The sequence below is a fragment of the Phaenicophaeus curvirostris genome, chromosome 14, assembly GCF_032191515.1.
Source record: "Phaenicophaeus curvirostris isolate KB17595 chromosome 14, BPBGC_Pcur_1.0, whole genome shotgun sequence".
Classification (NCBI taxonomy): Eukaryota; Metazoa; Chordata; class Aves; order Cuculiformes; family Cuculidae; genus Phaenicophaeus; species Phaenicophaeus curvirostris.
The window spans coordinates 5400897-5416012 of record NC_091405.1 but is presented as its reverse complement, the minus strand read 5'-3'; the positions used below and the strand labels follow the sequence as shown (position 1 = coordinate 5416012).

At 41.7% G+C, this 15116-nt stretch overlaps 1 protein-coding gene across 1 annotated transcript; it reads left to right on the top strand.

Annotated features, from left to right (window-relative positions):
* Positions 1 to 1334: 1334 nt before the first annotated feature.
* TK2 (thymidine kinase 2) lies at positions 1335 to 15076 on the top strand. Its single transcript, XM_069868547.1, has 8 exons — positions 1335 to 1409; positions 3557 to 3610; positions 4818 to 4907; positions 6363 to 6436; positions 10853 to 10941; positions 11255 to 11334; positions 13037 to 13117; positions 13512 to 15076. Exons 3-8 carry the CDS (start codon positions 4824 to 4826, stop codon positions 13608 to 13610), a joined length of 507 nt encoding a protein of 168 aa, XP_069724648.1. The 5' UTR covers positions 1335 to 1409; positions 3557 to 3610; positions 4818 to 4823; the 3' UTR covers positions 13611 to 15076.
* The last annotated feature ends 40 nt before the right edge of the window (positions 15077 to 15116 follow it).

The window sequence follows — 15116 nt, the reverse complement described above, 5'->3', positions numbered from 1 at the left end:
CTGGATGGACTTTGAGGTTCTTTCTAACCCAAACCATTCTATGATTCTGTGTGGCACATTTGAATTCCGTGTCCTAAAATCTCCACCTTCACTAGGCTGTGGAGCGAGGCCTGTGAAGTCGGTGGACATTGCACTGTTACTGGCCTTCCCCAAAGTCACTTTTTCCCCGATGGGAGCTAGCTGAGGAGCAGTGAGTGTACGGGGAACCTGCTGGAGGGGTGTGGGTGCTCATCTTTGGAGTCCTTGTGCTGTCAAGAACAGTGGAGAGCTAAAAGCTTTCAGTATATGCCACAATGTGTCTGTGACGTGACCCAACTATTGCTTAAAAACTTAAAAGACTGGTAATGTAGCAAATATTTGGGTTAGGCTATGGAGAAACTAAAGACTTTCCAGAAGGGTTCACAGGAGGGGGCTCACTGTAACTTAAATTAGGAAGATCTCCTTCTGGCTTGTAACTCCTGCTTATTTCTGTTACAGATAAACATCAAATAAAAGAGGATAATAGAAAAACAGTTGTAAGTATTTGCATGTTATTCAGAAAACTATGTAAAATGTGCAACCTTTTATTTTATTCCGGTCTGAGCGTATGTGTGTTGGCATCTACTGGACGCTGTTGGTTGGCCGAGTGGTGTCTGGGTGGCAGATCCGTTACTGGGTCTCGCTGGGTGCAAACTTGAGCTTTGCTGGTTTAAAGTCATGAGGGATTTGTGCAGATTGTATGTCAGTTTGGTGCCACTGGTGCATTGCAGTTGTCCTCTACAGTCTTAGCTGTGTGGTGGGTTTTTTTTGTATTTGAATTCCAATTACTTTAAGCTATAAATTATAGAGGCAGCTAAAACAAAATTCCCTTTCTTTATTGTAATTGGGCAAGTTTCCAAACGTAAAAAAAAATTAATGTATCTTATGGTTTAATCGATCTTTTTAATAGATATTGAAGTTATTTCTTCAGTTGGCATTTATTTTAGGGTGAAAGCCAAGTGGAAGTCTCCGAGGGGGAGTTGTGGGCAGGCAGTGCGGTGCAGGAGGAGGAGTGGCAGCCCAATAGGGACCCTGTGGAGCTCCTGGGGGCTGTGGAAGCACAGGGACAGCTGAGTGCAGCAGGGACCAGGACGAAGGCTGCCCTTTGCCTGGGAGAGTGAGGGGTGGCTTATGAGTAGCCAGGAGTGAAAAAGTGTTGGTCTGTGAGGAGTCACAAAATCCAAACTGATCCCCAGTGTCAGCCTGTCAAATAATCTGGTATTTCCATTGTAGGAAAACTGTACTTGCTATGGCAAGAGTATATTTGTACGTGTTTTTACTGCTACGGTTTTAAAAGTGATACTGTTTTTCATCAGATATGTATCGAGGGGAACATTGCAAGTGGAAAAACAACATGCCTGGATTATTTTGCACAAACGACCAGCATTGAGGTACGGGATGTACGTTTCTTTCTTCACAGCGTGAGGCAGTTGCTTGTCTTGGCAGAATTGGCAGGTCACAAGTGTTGTCCTTTTGTAGGCTCATGAGAAAGGAGCAGCAGGCTGTGAGCCACTGCACTCACCTAGTGCTCGTATTCAATGGCAGGAGATTAACAAGGCCCAGTTCCGAGTCATGAACTTGGGCCACAACAACCCTGAGCAGCTACAGACTAGGAGAAGTCTGGCTGGAAACTGCCTGGAGGAGAGGGACCTGGGGGTGTTGGTTGACAGCGACTGAACATGAGCCAGCAGTGGCCCAGGTGGCCAAGAAGGCCAATGGCATCTTGGCTTGGATCAGAAACGGCGTGGCCAGCAGGTCCAGGGAGGTTATTCTCCCTCTGGACTCGGCACTGGTGAGACCGCTCCTCGAATCCTGTGTTCAGTTCTGGGCCCCTCACCACAAGAAGGATGTTGAGGCTCTGGAGCGAGTCCAGAGAAGAGCAACGAAGCTGGTGAGGGGGCTGGAGAACAGGCCTTATGAGGAACGGCTGAGAGAGCTGGGGGTGTTTAGCCTGGAGAAGAGGAGGCTGAGGGGAGACCTCATTGCTTTCTCCAACTACCTGAAAGGAGGTTGTGGAGAGGAGGGAGCTGTGACAGGGGACAGAATGAGAGAACATGTTCGGGCCTTAAGCTCCACCAGGGGAGGTTTGGGCTGAACATTAGGAAAAAATATTTCACGGAGAGGGTTATTGGGCACTGGAACAGCTGCCCAGGGAGAGGGTTGAGTCACCTTCCTTGGAGGGGTTTAAGGGACGGGTGGATGAGGTGCTGAGAGACATGATTTAGTGTTTGATAGGAATGGTTTGACTCGATGATCCGATGGGTCTTATCCAACCTGGTGATTCTATGATTCTATATTCGACCCTCTTTTGCCCCAGCTGTTTATAGTCAGATTGTGGAAAAGAAGTTTAAATCATATGTAATGTAGTAATGGAGGCTGAAACCTGAGTGAAACATATGGGTGAGAATTTGTACCTCTGAAGAGAACCGCAGACCTGGTGAGCTGGGCATGTTCGGGCCTGTTTGCTGTTGTTGTAACTTAAATCTTGTGATAAGCAAAGTAAAGGCAAAGAAGTAATGACACGGAAATACTGCTGTCATGTAACTGAGGTCCCGGCAAATGCTTTCTGAAAAGCAAAACATCTGTCAGAATTGTTTCTGGGGATTTCGTAGGCTGGTGTGGATTTGATTTAGAGTTGATTAGGACAAGAGGAGAGGAAGGGCAGGCTTACTGTGTTTTAAACACATCAGCAATCAAATGTCAGTGAGCAATTGCTTCTGTGTACAGCAGATATTAACACTTCTCTCAGCAGACCTGGGAACACATTTGCTGTGTGGTAGGATTCCTCATAGAAACGCTGGGTTACCAGATGTTGTGTGGTAATTTAACAGGAATGATCCTTATGGAGTTAATAACTGAACCCAAAGGATACAAACTTTAATTTGCACGTAATGCAACACTATTTACAAAGCTGGTTAACTTCCCAGGTTTATCAGGTTCTCTTAGGCCTGGCTCTGCAGTGTCATTGGAGTTATAGACCCGGCTTTACCAACTAAAGTCTCCCATGTGGCTGCCTGTTTGAGGGAGAAGCTTTTCTGATTAATATTGTGCAAGTTTTGAATACATTTGGTTTGTTAGATTACAATGATAATATGAAAACTTGAGATACTTTCTGCTGACAAGTGTTACTGTCTGAGAAAGTAATTTGTGAGGGATTGAGCAGGTCGTTGAAGTGCAATCAGTTCTCATTAAGCCATTCTTTCCTTTGCATGGTGCTGCTTTTGACTCAAAAATGTGAAATTATAGCCAAGCTAGTTAGGCAATTGATGCAGTGTTTTGGTTTTGGCAGTTTAAAAATGAAAAAAAAAAAAAAAAAAGCTTTGTAATTATATTTCTCTATTTTTCAGCAGTGGTCATTGTTGTCTTTTGTATTGCAGGATTCAGTGTTGTTTTCAGAAGAGGGGCGAGCTCGCCTGTATCAGTCCCGAATACTCTGACTTACTGAATGAGTATTCATTAAAAATAGCTTAGACTCGTAGGGTCAAATTAAGTATTTTGAATGCAAGACATATTTAACGGAGTAATTCTTTTTAACAAGGTTTTGACAGAGCCGGTGTCGAAGTGGAGGAATGTTCATGGTCACAATATCCTGGTAAGTGGCAGAAATTAATTCTACAGTTGCAGCTACTTGTTCTTCTGGAAACGTGCATGAGGGCTGCGTGCCGCTCAAAAAAACTGTTAGAAAAGGTGTGGTCGTGATCTCACGTAGCAAAAAATAAAGCTCTATAATGCAATAGATCTTTTACTCTGATCAAGACATGCACATAATAGGAACATTGTGTATAAAATGGGGTTTTGGCAAGGACTGGGTCTTTCACTGGGTATGAGCTAAAGAAAGTCACAGAAAGGTAACCCCTGAGTGTGACAGTTGTTTTTAAATCTGCTTCTGCCTCTTTGAAAGACAGGAAGAATGTCTTTGCTATTGTATTAGCGCAGAAAGTGAGGGGTGTATCTGGTCGGTTAATATTGTTTGCTGAAGATAAGGAAATTCAGTCCTGTGAGCTGCTGAGAGCTTCTGTTGTCTCTTGGGTAGTCATTGTTCTTGGAACCCCCCTTTGTCACAGCCGTGCTCAGAGACAGACCGAGGGCTCTGCTGACATCTGCAGACGGGCGTTTGCTGGGCTGGTTGAAGTGCTTTCTCGTGTCAGTCTTACCTGCTTGTATAATCACCTCCACTGCAACAATCTCGCTGCTGGCTGAGATGGGTATCTGTGCTCAAGCCCATGTGGAATTTGCTGTCAGCACAGTGCTGTCGTTACAGCCCAGATGTGTATGTGATGCCGTTACTACTAACATAGATCCTCTGGAAAAGGAAATCCTCCCTACTAAGAGTTGCTTATGTTTTACTTTCTTAGTAGTAGGGAAGGGATGGGGCATGTGTGGCTGTGTTGCACGTCGCCACAACGGTCTGTGCACTCCGAATGGGAATACTGAGAGTCTATCAAATAGAAATAGAGTAGCAGATAATTTCTTTTTTAATTACTGAGCATAGTTGAGCTGTCTGAAATGAGCTGTGCCTTGGTCCTGAGTGTTCCAGGTGCAGAGTGACTAATTCCTATTGACTTCAACAAGCATTCCAAGTGCCCAACTTAGTGTCAGTGCAGACCGGGACTGTAATTCTTACATCTGTTTTGTGGAGAGCAAATGATTGTTTACTTCTTGTCAGGCTTGGTGTCAGTGGTTTTAGTGCCCTTCCCATAGCAATTCTGGTGTAGTGCGAAAGCTTACGAAATACCCAACTTCGCTTTTTTGCCATTTGACCTAACAAAACCGTCTCTTTCTTCCATCTCTAACCCCAGGGCTTAATGTACCAAGATGCATCAAGGTGGGGGATAACATTACAGACTTACGTACAGCTTACAATGCTGGAGCAACATACCAGACCAATGGTAATTAAACTTGTTTTTATCTTAATTTAAAAAAAAGAGTTAGATGCAGCTATGAGAAATAAATATTTCTAACCTTGTATACATAGGTTAAGATGTTGTTTGCATTCTTTAGTGAGTGTGAATTTTTATAATGCAAAGACATTGTTGATACGCTCAACATGTACCCCAGGAGGGGCAAAAGTTTCTGCTGCTCAGAACTGTTTCTTCCCAAAACTAATCTTGCTTTCTTTTACGCCGTTGTTATGAGCTGGACTCGCATGTGAATCTTCATCACCACTGTCAGTGCCGTGTCTGCAATTGGTCTCTAGGTAAATGTAGATGTTTCAAACCTTTGGGAAGCTCTAGGTAATCTTAAGGATGCTGTTGGTATTCATTCTGCTGCTCCAGGCTGCTTAGCACAAACTTAGCCATTGCTGCTCGTGTTTATCCAAAATATTTCTACTAATATTGTCTTTTGCTTCTTTTCAGGTGTTTTGCATCCTTTTTATCATATATTTTTCCTTTTTCTGTCTTGAGTCACATATTCTACCTTTTTATCAAGATCTGTTCATTTTTCTTTCCTTCAAATGCTTTTGATACCTTCTGAGCTGTCTTTCATTCCCTGATCGCAAGATGAGATCTTGGGTGGCAGGCTTGTATGTTAATGATTCTTCTTGCATTGTCTTTTCTGAGCCTGTGTTTGGGGCAGACTTTAGGAAGTATCACAGTTGATAGTGGTACCGCACATATAATCATTAGGTTTTTGGAAGAGAAGTTTTCCAAGATGATAGAAACCTCATTCTGTTGCAGAAAAAGGTCCTTCAGAAATTCCTGAGGATCAGCCTACATTTCAGTCTCAGCTTTGCTGTCATCTTCCATTTGAGCCTTGCTGGAGCAATTATTGCTTCTGTGGTCATTAATGTGCAGAATAACTAGTTAGAGAGAGCTCTGCCAGGGCCGCCTGGCTCTGCAGGGCCAGAGAGCGTCCGAGAATCTCTTCTCCAAAACGAATTGCTGAGTAAGGCTGGTACTAATTAGTTCTAATCAGTTCTTATTATTTCTTTTAAAAGTTCTGTTTTCTTGTTTTTCCAATGCTAGACCTGTGCTGTCGACACAGAAATGCACCTGAAACTGGCAACAATTCAGGGAGCAGCTGTTGCTGTTGCTCTGTAAATCCTGAGTGGATTGCTGCTTTTTTGTCCTCCCAGTTAACTTCAGCTGCTCAGTTGAATGCTTTGAAACCTGCATATGAATAACGGATCACTTCTGTAGGTGTTTCATAATGCAGCAACCATAAGTAAGATTAAAAATATTCATTTTTTGTGGTTCCCACCCTCCCAGTAAATTTGTTTATCAAAACATCTGGAAGAACTGAAACCATTATGTAAAGGACGTGATATGCAATATGAACTTGAAAAGAAACCAGCCTGCTGGAAAATGCAAACTAGACAGTGACTGTCAGGTTTTGTGTTGTAGATTTCCCCGGTGAGAATGATGGAGCGATCGATTCACAGTGCAAAATACATTTTTGTAGAAAATTTGTATCGCAGGTAAGGGATATTATTTTCTACTTTGCTTTCTTGGCTTAATTCGATTAAAAAAGATACATATCTTCATCTGTGGCAATTTCTGTGATAATTTGCATCTCGGTGGTCTGTGAAATCTGCTCTGTGTCGGAGTGGTAGTGTGCTTTCTATGGGATGTGCTGCCCCCTGGCAGAGTGAAACCTGTAGGACGTGGCTAGGTGAGAGCCTTTTTCAGAAGTGCTTGTGTGTGCTTAGAACATATTATTCAGAACAGGATTTATTGAAGTTATCTGCTCTCCAGCTGAATACAATAGTCTTGCTTATCAAAGCAAACACATACCGAACGGGTAACAACCCATGAGGATATCGGACACTAACACTGTAGGAGGGAGGGAACGAGATAGCGTTATCCAGCCTGGCATCCAGGATTGGCCTTTCTTGCAAGCGGGAACTCGAGTCACTTGATCAGAATCAGGATTCATGGGATCGAAGTAGACTGCAAACCTGTGTGGACTAGTTGAGTAAAGAAAGAACAAGCTGTTTGTCTCTAAACATTGCTTACGAAATGGGGTCCCCACCCTTGGTGTGCCTGGGCCAGAGGTAGAGCAATAGTAGAATCATAGAATCATTAAGGTTTGAAAAGATTTCAAGGCTCATCCAGTCCAGCCATTGCTCCAACACCACCGTGCCTGCTGAACCATGAAGTGCCACATCTACATGTTTTCTGAACCCCTCCAGGGATGCAGACCCCAATCAGGCCTAACCTGTGTCATTTTGTTCTGAGGAGATTAGATTGTGGGCTGAGGTAGAAAAAGCATTTATCATGTGGGTGATGTGTAACACATCCATTCCGTGGTAACAAGAATAATGCAGTAATTGGCACTGATTTGGGTTTGTTTGTTTTGTTTAGAAGCTGACGTTCTGTTGAGAAGTGCATGTGACATCATTGTTTTAGTGAGTTTTTCAGTGGTTTTAAGGGACAAACCCCATCTGCGCCCCTGTCTGCAGGGAGAAGGGCTGCATGCCACAAGGTGGCATCCATGCTACATAAGCGCCCAGTCTGGGACTGCTGTGACAGTTGAGAGACGCCCTAAGATGTGAGGCAAACGTTTATTGCAGTCTTTATACAATGGAAATGTACTAAAATGTCTTTCTTGTTTTTAATTACTGACTTTTTTCATTTTAGACAAAGTGCTTTTGTCCCAAGGACTGACAACTTTGTCGCTATGAGGCCAACTCTGCTTGTTTCAAGTCTATGTATTAATTTTGTAATATTTTTACCTCCTCATATCCTCTCCAGGGCTGTTGAAAGTTCTTGCAAAGAGTGTAAGACCCAGCACTGTACACATTCAGCATTTCCTCCTTCAACAGTGGTTTCTTGGAGCTGAGTGACCCACAGGGAATCTCTTTGGGTCCTAAGCTTGTGTGACCCTTTAGTTTCCAGGATGCACATGGGAAGCAGTTCCATAGCTTTACTCCATGTGGTTTGATCCCTGCCCTGTCCATATGTGTCACAGTTCTTTAGGGATCATCTAGACTTATCTCAAAACTGAGTACTTCTGCTTAGAGGAAAGAGAATCATAGAATAACCAGGTTGGAAGAGACCCACCGGATCATCGAGTCCAACCATTCCCATCAATCACTAAACCATGTCCCTCAGCACCTCATCCACCCGTCCCTTAAACACCTCCAGGGAAGGTGACTCAACCCCCTCCCTGGGCAGCTGTTCCAGTGCCCAATGACCCTTTCTGTGAGGAATTTTTTCCTAATGTCCAGCCTGAACCTCCCCTGGTGGAGCTTGAGGCCATTCCCTCTCGTCCTGTCCCCTGTCCCTTGGGAGAAGAGGCCAGCACTCTCCTCTCCACAACCTCCTTTCAGGTAGTTGGAGAGAGCAATGAGGTCTCCCCTCAGCCTCCTCTTCTCCAGGCTAAACACCCCCAGCTCTCTCAGCTGCTCCTTATAAGACCTGCGATGATAACAGGTTGATAACGATGATAACAGGTTGATAACGATGATAACAGAAGACTGGATGATAACAGGTGTACAGAAATAGCAGTGACCACAACTGCAATAGAAACAAAGTCCATTTCGGGGTCTGAAAGCACGTGGAATCCCACCTGAGGAGGGAGTATTGTAGCGCAGAGAGCCCCTAGTATGGTGTAGGGAAAATCATCTTGGTAACCACAGGTTTGTTTACCCACCTCAGTATTTCAGAAACTAACCTTAACTAACTAACTTCAAAAAAAACAACGAAAGAAAGAATAATGAAAACTTTGGACAAAAATATAAAGTCAGTGACTAACAGCGTGTGATGTTAAACTAATCTGGTAATTGTGCTGTGTAACAGTTCCCCCTGCTCCCCAAACAATGGCATTCTCGTCAGTCTGAAGTTATGTATTTATCGAGGGGGGTGGGGAGACTTTAATGAATGACTGTTCTTAAGTGCAGAACTTGGTGTTGTAATGTGACAGGAAAATCCACTGAAGGGACACGCTGAAAGGGGATGTGTCGGGCTAGGAGGAGGTTACTTATGTTGCATCAGCCTTTGGGTTGATGGTTTGGTACAAAGGGTGAGAGTGTGCTAATAAGTTTTCCTATTAAAAGTACCCAAAAATGAAATGGAACTTCTTAATTCCAAACAAGTGTCAGAGTGAGTGGGGTGAGCATGCTGCACAGAGCAGAGTTTTTCTGCTTCCTTTTCTGTAAAAGAAGGTGTTGTTTAACATCCCAGTCTCAAAGGCACTGGAGAATCCCTTGTTATCTCTGGTCTACACAAGCTCATCTCCTTTAGGAGAACAGTTAGTTTATAAGCAAGGGTTGAAGAGCTGTGGGAGTATCAGGAATACCAGCTCTTCTTTGATCCAGTGTCACTCAGTATTTGTGTTTTGGCTTTGCAGGCTATTTTCCAGAGAGAGGAATAGTCAGATTTACAACGATGATGGAAGAGGCTTAAATTGTGAGCAATTGCTGTGAGCTTCTCCAGCACACACAGCTATGCATGCATGTCCAGGTTCTTACCGTGATTGCGCATCGAGTTTAGCTCTGAAAGACACGCTCATGTTAGGTTTAAAACTGTTCAAGAATCTTAAAGTGTGCACGTGAGTATGCATGGTACTGTACAGGGTAAGCACGAGCAACTCCCATCTGCACTCTTAAGTTATTTATGATGTAAAGCTCATTCCATTCACGTTCAGCTTTACTTGGTAGGAGTCAAATGGCAGCAAACTTTGGAGGTGAAGACACCTCTTAGTGCCTTTTTATGGCACATACACTTATTGATAGATTAGAAGAACAGCAGTGAATGGTGTTATCCTGTTTCTTGGGTGCTTTGGGAGGCAAGATACTCAGCTGGATGGCAGATAAAGAAGAGAGGTGGTAGCCAGTACTGGGTGTAGTTAAGTGGAAATATCCTTCTGGGTTATCTTTATTCAGTTTTGCCAGGGGTCAGAGCACATTGTCAGGGGAACGGTTGAGAAATCTGTGGAAACTTTTCCTTCATCAGCATTTAAAGAGTTGCAACTGGTCTTAATTATTTAGCTGGAGCAGACAGGAGCTCCTGAACCCCATCACTTTCTTTTATTTCTGTGGCAGAAGCATTTAGGAAAGTGTGTGGAGTATTGTGTTACTATCGCCAGTTTTGAAGACAGAATAGCGTAAAACTAGTAATATATGACTGTTTAGGAGTATGGAAATTAATGACACTTCCAGTATTAGTAAAACCATAATACATGGTTCTTAATATGACATCTACTGACTCCCTTTTACATAAGTAGTTTGATGTTTTATTATTTTTACTGAGATAACTTCGGGGCAGTTGTCTCCAATATTGTCTGTGCTTTCTGAGTACAGTTTGAATGAAGCATGTTGAATGCTTCAGTCCTCTTTCCGCAAATATTTCTTACAGTGAGAGTGAATTTTATTTACGTGGTGTCTTTATTTTTGCACTGCTCTTTACTGTGGCTTAGGTAATGAATTGTCAGTGCTGCTCAGTAAATCAAGCCTTTTTGGTGATGTACATTGCGGTAGCTCAGATATGCTTGAAATGATCCTGATTTAAAGAACTTGAGCAATAAATACGATTGACACTAATGCTGTATAAATACACTGTTACTGTATAAATGACAACGTGGCATTGTTTTTCTTTCTAGACACCAGGTAATTATTTCTCAGCTGTAGTGGGAAAAATAATATTTGTAACTGTTTATAATAGAAACTTTATGTTAAGTACTTTTTTTTTCCTAAAGGAAAAGATTAGGTCCCTCTATTGTATCAGGGATGCTTTATGAGGCCCTGGATTTGGATGGGTGTAATATTGGTCTTGTTTTCAATTCACATATACTAGAGTAAATTTGGAATGATTCTAGTCAGGTGGAAACCTCATGAATTTAGAATTGATCTGTGCTTGCTGTTCAGTGAGTGATGGCTTTTATGTTCATTCAGTGGAAAAATGCCAGAAGTGGATTACGTTGTCCTAACGGAATGGTTTGACTGGATCCAAAACAACGCTGACGTTTCGGTTGATTTGATAGGTAAAATTCTGATGGGATCTGGAGGGGTGTGTTGTGTGTGGGTTTCCTTGCTGGGAGGAAAAATAATTCTTTTTTTTTTTTTTGGGTCATAAATAACCACGTTGTTCAATGTGGTAAGTGGTTGCCATGTGTAGCATTGGACAGCACAAATTCCTGGGTGGTTCATGGGTTGATTTAACAGTAACACCCCAGGAGAGGTTCAGTGGTGGGACCTGAGTCAGGATTTTTTCCTTCTACAGTTGGTGAAATAAGTTTCTTCTTTGTTTTTAAAGCTGATACTTGAATATAACTAATATACTTCTTGTTTTGGCAGTTTATCTGCAGACTTCTCCTGAAGTTTGTTATGAACGGTTAAAGAGAAGATGCAGAGAAGAGGAAAAGATCATTCCTCTGGTAAGGAATTCTTTTAATACACGTGGTTACAAGGAACTTTGAAACCATAATGATTCCAATGTAAATACTAAAATCCTATCCTCAGTGTATTGCCAAAATGTGGTGCAGCTGTTTGAATTGCAGACTGAAACTTCAGTAATTAATTTTGATTTATTTCATAAAAACGATTTATAATGTGCACTGACTTTCTCAAGTGTCATGTTTTAGTAATCAGAGTACTAGAGCTGATTGCTTAGGTGGAGTATTCATCAACTGTTAATCTTTAGGATGTAAAAAAGCAATTGCTTTTGTATCATTAAACTGCATAAAGGCACCCGGTTGAAGCACAAATACCTGTGCATGCAGGTGCTGAAGATTTACATGAGCACTTTCTGCTGTCTGCCATTACCAGGACATTTATGCATCTTTGCTTGTTTCTTGAACAAGCAGCTTCTTCAAATTTGTTAGCATGGGAATCTGCTTAAAAATAAACTGTGGCAATGGAATGATCACTTTCTGTGTCAGAGTTTACAGAGTGGCCCTTCATTAAACAGCTTTTCTCATAAAGAAAGCCCAACCAGAAATAACTGTAGTTACAGAAGGCATCGTGGGTTCCTCAAAGGTGTCTCTACTGTTGAGTGGTTCAGTAGAAACAATTGTCAGTTGGAGATATATGCAGAGAGATGAATTTTGGGCCATGTGGACTTTTGCCTTGGAGAAAAAAATCCTCGCTATAGTGGATGTGAAGGGACATTGTGTAACATCGCAGCTCTATGGAGAGGGGGAGGGAAGTGATGAAAAATGTTAAGTAGTCTCCATGAAAAACCCAATAGTTGATGACAGACAGAATGCTTTTAGAGGGAATTGAGTCAGAGTTAGGAGAAAGTAAACGGAATTTTGGGGAAATGTATTGACACAGAAAGCGCCTTCAATACATCATCTTTGCACTTAACTCTCTTTATCCCTACTTCTCATTGTTGTATTTTTCTCTGTAAAATCTTGGGCCAGATCACACCTATGTGAGGGAAACTTCATTCTTTATCCTAAATGGAGCTGAGTGCCTTCTAGTCCTGTAAGCTCAGTGTCTTTGAGGCTTTTCATGAAGTAAAACCTTGTACTGTGAATTAATTTTCCTGAGAAACCTCTGATGCTTTCAATTTCTGTTAGTGGAAATATCTGGTGCTTTTTTTTTTTTAATGTAGTTCTACATAGAATAGAATATAGAATAATTCTACATAGTAACTACATAGAATCAGAGAATGGTTTGGGTTGGAAGGGACCTTAAAGCCCATCCAGTTCCACTTCCCTCCTGCCATGGGCAGGGACACCTCCCACTGGATCAGGGGCTCCAAGCCCCATCCAACCTGGCCTTGAACACCTCCAGGGATGGGGCAGCCACCACTGCTCTGGGCAACCTGGGCCAGGGCCTCCCCACCCTCATCATGAAGAATTTCTTCCTAATGTCTAATATAATTCTTTCCCCTTCCAATTTATAGCCATTCCTCTTCATCCTATCACTACATGCCCTCCTAAAAAGTCCCTCCCCAGCTTTCCTGAAGCCTCTTCCAGTACTGGAAGCTGCTCTAAGGTCTCCCTGGAACCTTCTCTTTTCCAGGCTCAACAACCCCAACTCTCTCAGCCTGTCTACTTACCAAATATATAACAATTGCAACCCATGTTTCATCCCTGGGCATGTGTGTTACTCGAATGCCTCTTTTTTTAGGAATATTTAGAAGCTATTCATCAGCTCTACGAAGAGTGGCTCATTAAACACACACTGTTTAAAGTTTCCTGCCCCGTGCTTGTGAGTATTGTTTTAGTTATAACCAATTAAGCATATGGAGGATTGTACTATTTAAACATTAAGAGTGTTATTTAGTGGTAAAAGTAAATAAATCTGCTTTTCTAATAACTTCTGGAGAAGGGAAACCTCAGAAGAATGTTTACAGCTATCTGTAGTGTATAGCATAAAAGTCTGGTCTCCTTTCTGTTGGTGGAATTTGGGGTCTGCTCACTGCGACTGCAGGGTCAGACGTGTAGCTTCACAATGAATGCCAGATTCTGAGCAGAGAGCTGGTCGGGAAGATCTCCAGGAGAATATTGCTTTGGCTGCAGTCGTAGTCCTGTTCTGTTCTGCTCAAAAGCAACCACGTTTTATGGTTTTGATTGTTTCTAACGTTCGTGTTCTTCTTTCTAAGGTTATTGGAGCTGACCACGACATGCAGAAAATGATAGAGAAGTATGAAGAAAACCGGGACCAAATACTAAACCCATATAATATGCAACACCATTTATAGAAGTCTGTGATCGTTGTATTTTAAAAAATCACATTTATAAACTCTGATTTGGGGGCATTTTTGAGTATTTTTAGTTGTTGGGAACTTACTGCTATAGAATGTTTAGAAACAACTTGTAAACAGTATAAGCCAATTCCCTTTCTAGGTTGTCCAACAGCTTTACTGCGTCATCTCACTGCTGCTCCCTATAAGTAACCTCTGTTTCTTATTTTATTCCCCAAGACAGCCCTGTTTCTGTCATCTGAAAGAAATAATTCCAAGCAAGAGGTAGGATGCCCTCTTCTGTTTTCAGAGGAAGCAAGGAAGGTGCATTCTGTAAAAGTAGCTTTGTTCAATAGGTTGTAGCAGGTTGAAGTAGGGCCGTCTCGCTTGACTCCTACCTGCACTGGTGCAGTTTCATTGAATTCAGTAAGTATATTCTGCGTTACATGAAATCACAGTATCTTCCAGTTCTGAAGATAACTGTGCAGAGTCCCACTGAATTCAGTGGAAAGTAAAAGAGTAACAGTTTCCATAAGTGATTGCAGAATGACCCCGAAGCTTTTTTTTTTAAAGCCAGGTTTTTAAAAGGGCTTATTTGTCTCTAGTGTTCATGAAATCACTGGCCAGACCATGGCTGAGTTCAGGTCTAGTGAAAATACAGAGTGCGCTGAACAGTACTTGTTGTTCCTTTCCCATGGTTATAAAAAAAATATAATTAATTTATTTCTTAACTGTTCTTGATTCTTTGATTCTACTTTTTTTTTAAATGGAGACAGACTTTTTTTGGGTTTATATCTTGATCATTTATTGTGATTTACAGGTACTTGGAGAGTGGAGGAACATAGTGGGGGTTTCATTCTTGCACTTGTTAGTTAAGTGTTGAATTGTTCATGAATTCTGCTCTACCCTCTTGAATGTTGTCTTTAAGATAATCCTTTTAAAGCAGCTGTTCTGCCTGCACATTTTTCTGTTTAGTTTGGGGGACATAGTAAAGCTTGTGAACTCAGTTCTATTGTTCTGTTGTAAAGCTTTAGAATTCTGGCTTGAAAATAAGATTTTGTGTTAAGTAATTATATTCCTTAGTGAAGCCGATTTGTAGGGGGACAGTAGTCACTCTTGAAACTTGCTGTTAAACTTTCAAAGCTTCTTCTTCTGTAAGGGACCAAAAGAACTGTTTCTTGGGGAATAGCTCTATAAATGTCAAGTTCAGTCCTCTGCTGTTTTTTTTTAATTCTAATTTCATCATGGATTGTAGAAGGCAAAGATGTATGTTTTGCACATAGTGCAGTAAAGGGCACTGAATTGTTTTCAACAGAGAATTTTACAGCACAAAAGAATCACTGTTCTCTTTCAGCTTTTGGAAGCAATGTTTGCTTTTTTGTCAGATTTTTTTTTCTTAATTATATCAGAACAGTAGTTTGGGTGTGGGTTGTTGATACTCATAGTTACAATGAACTGTAAAGGAATAATTTATGTAATTTATTTATTAAAAATACAGATACAGTGGTTACAGGGAACTTTTAT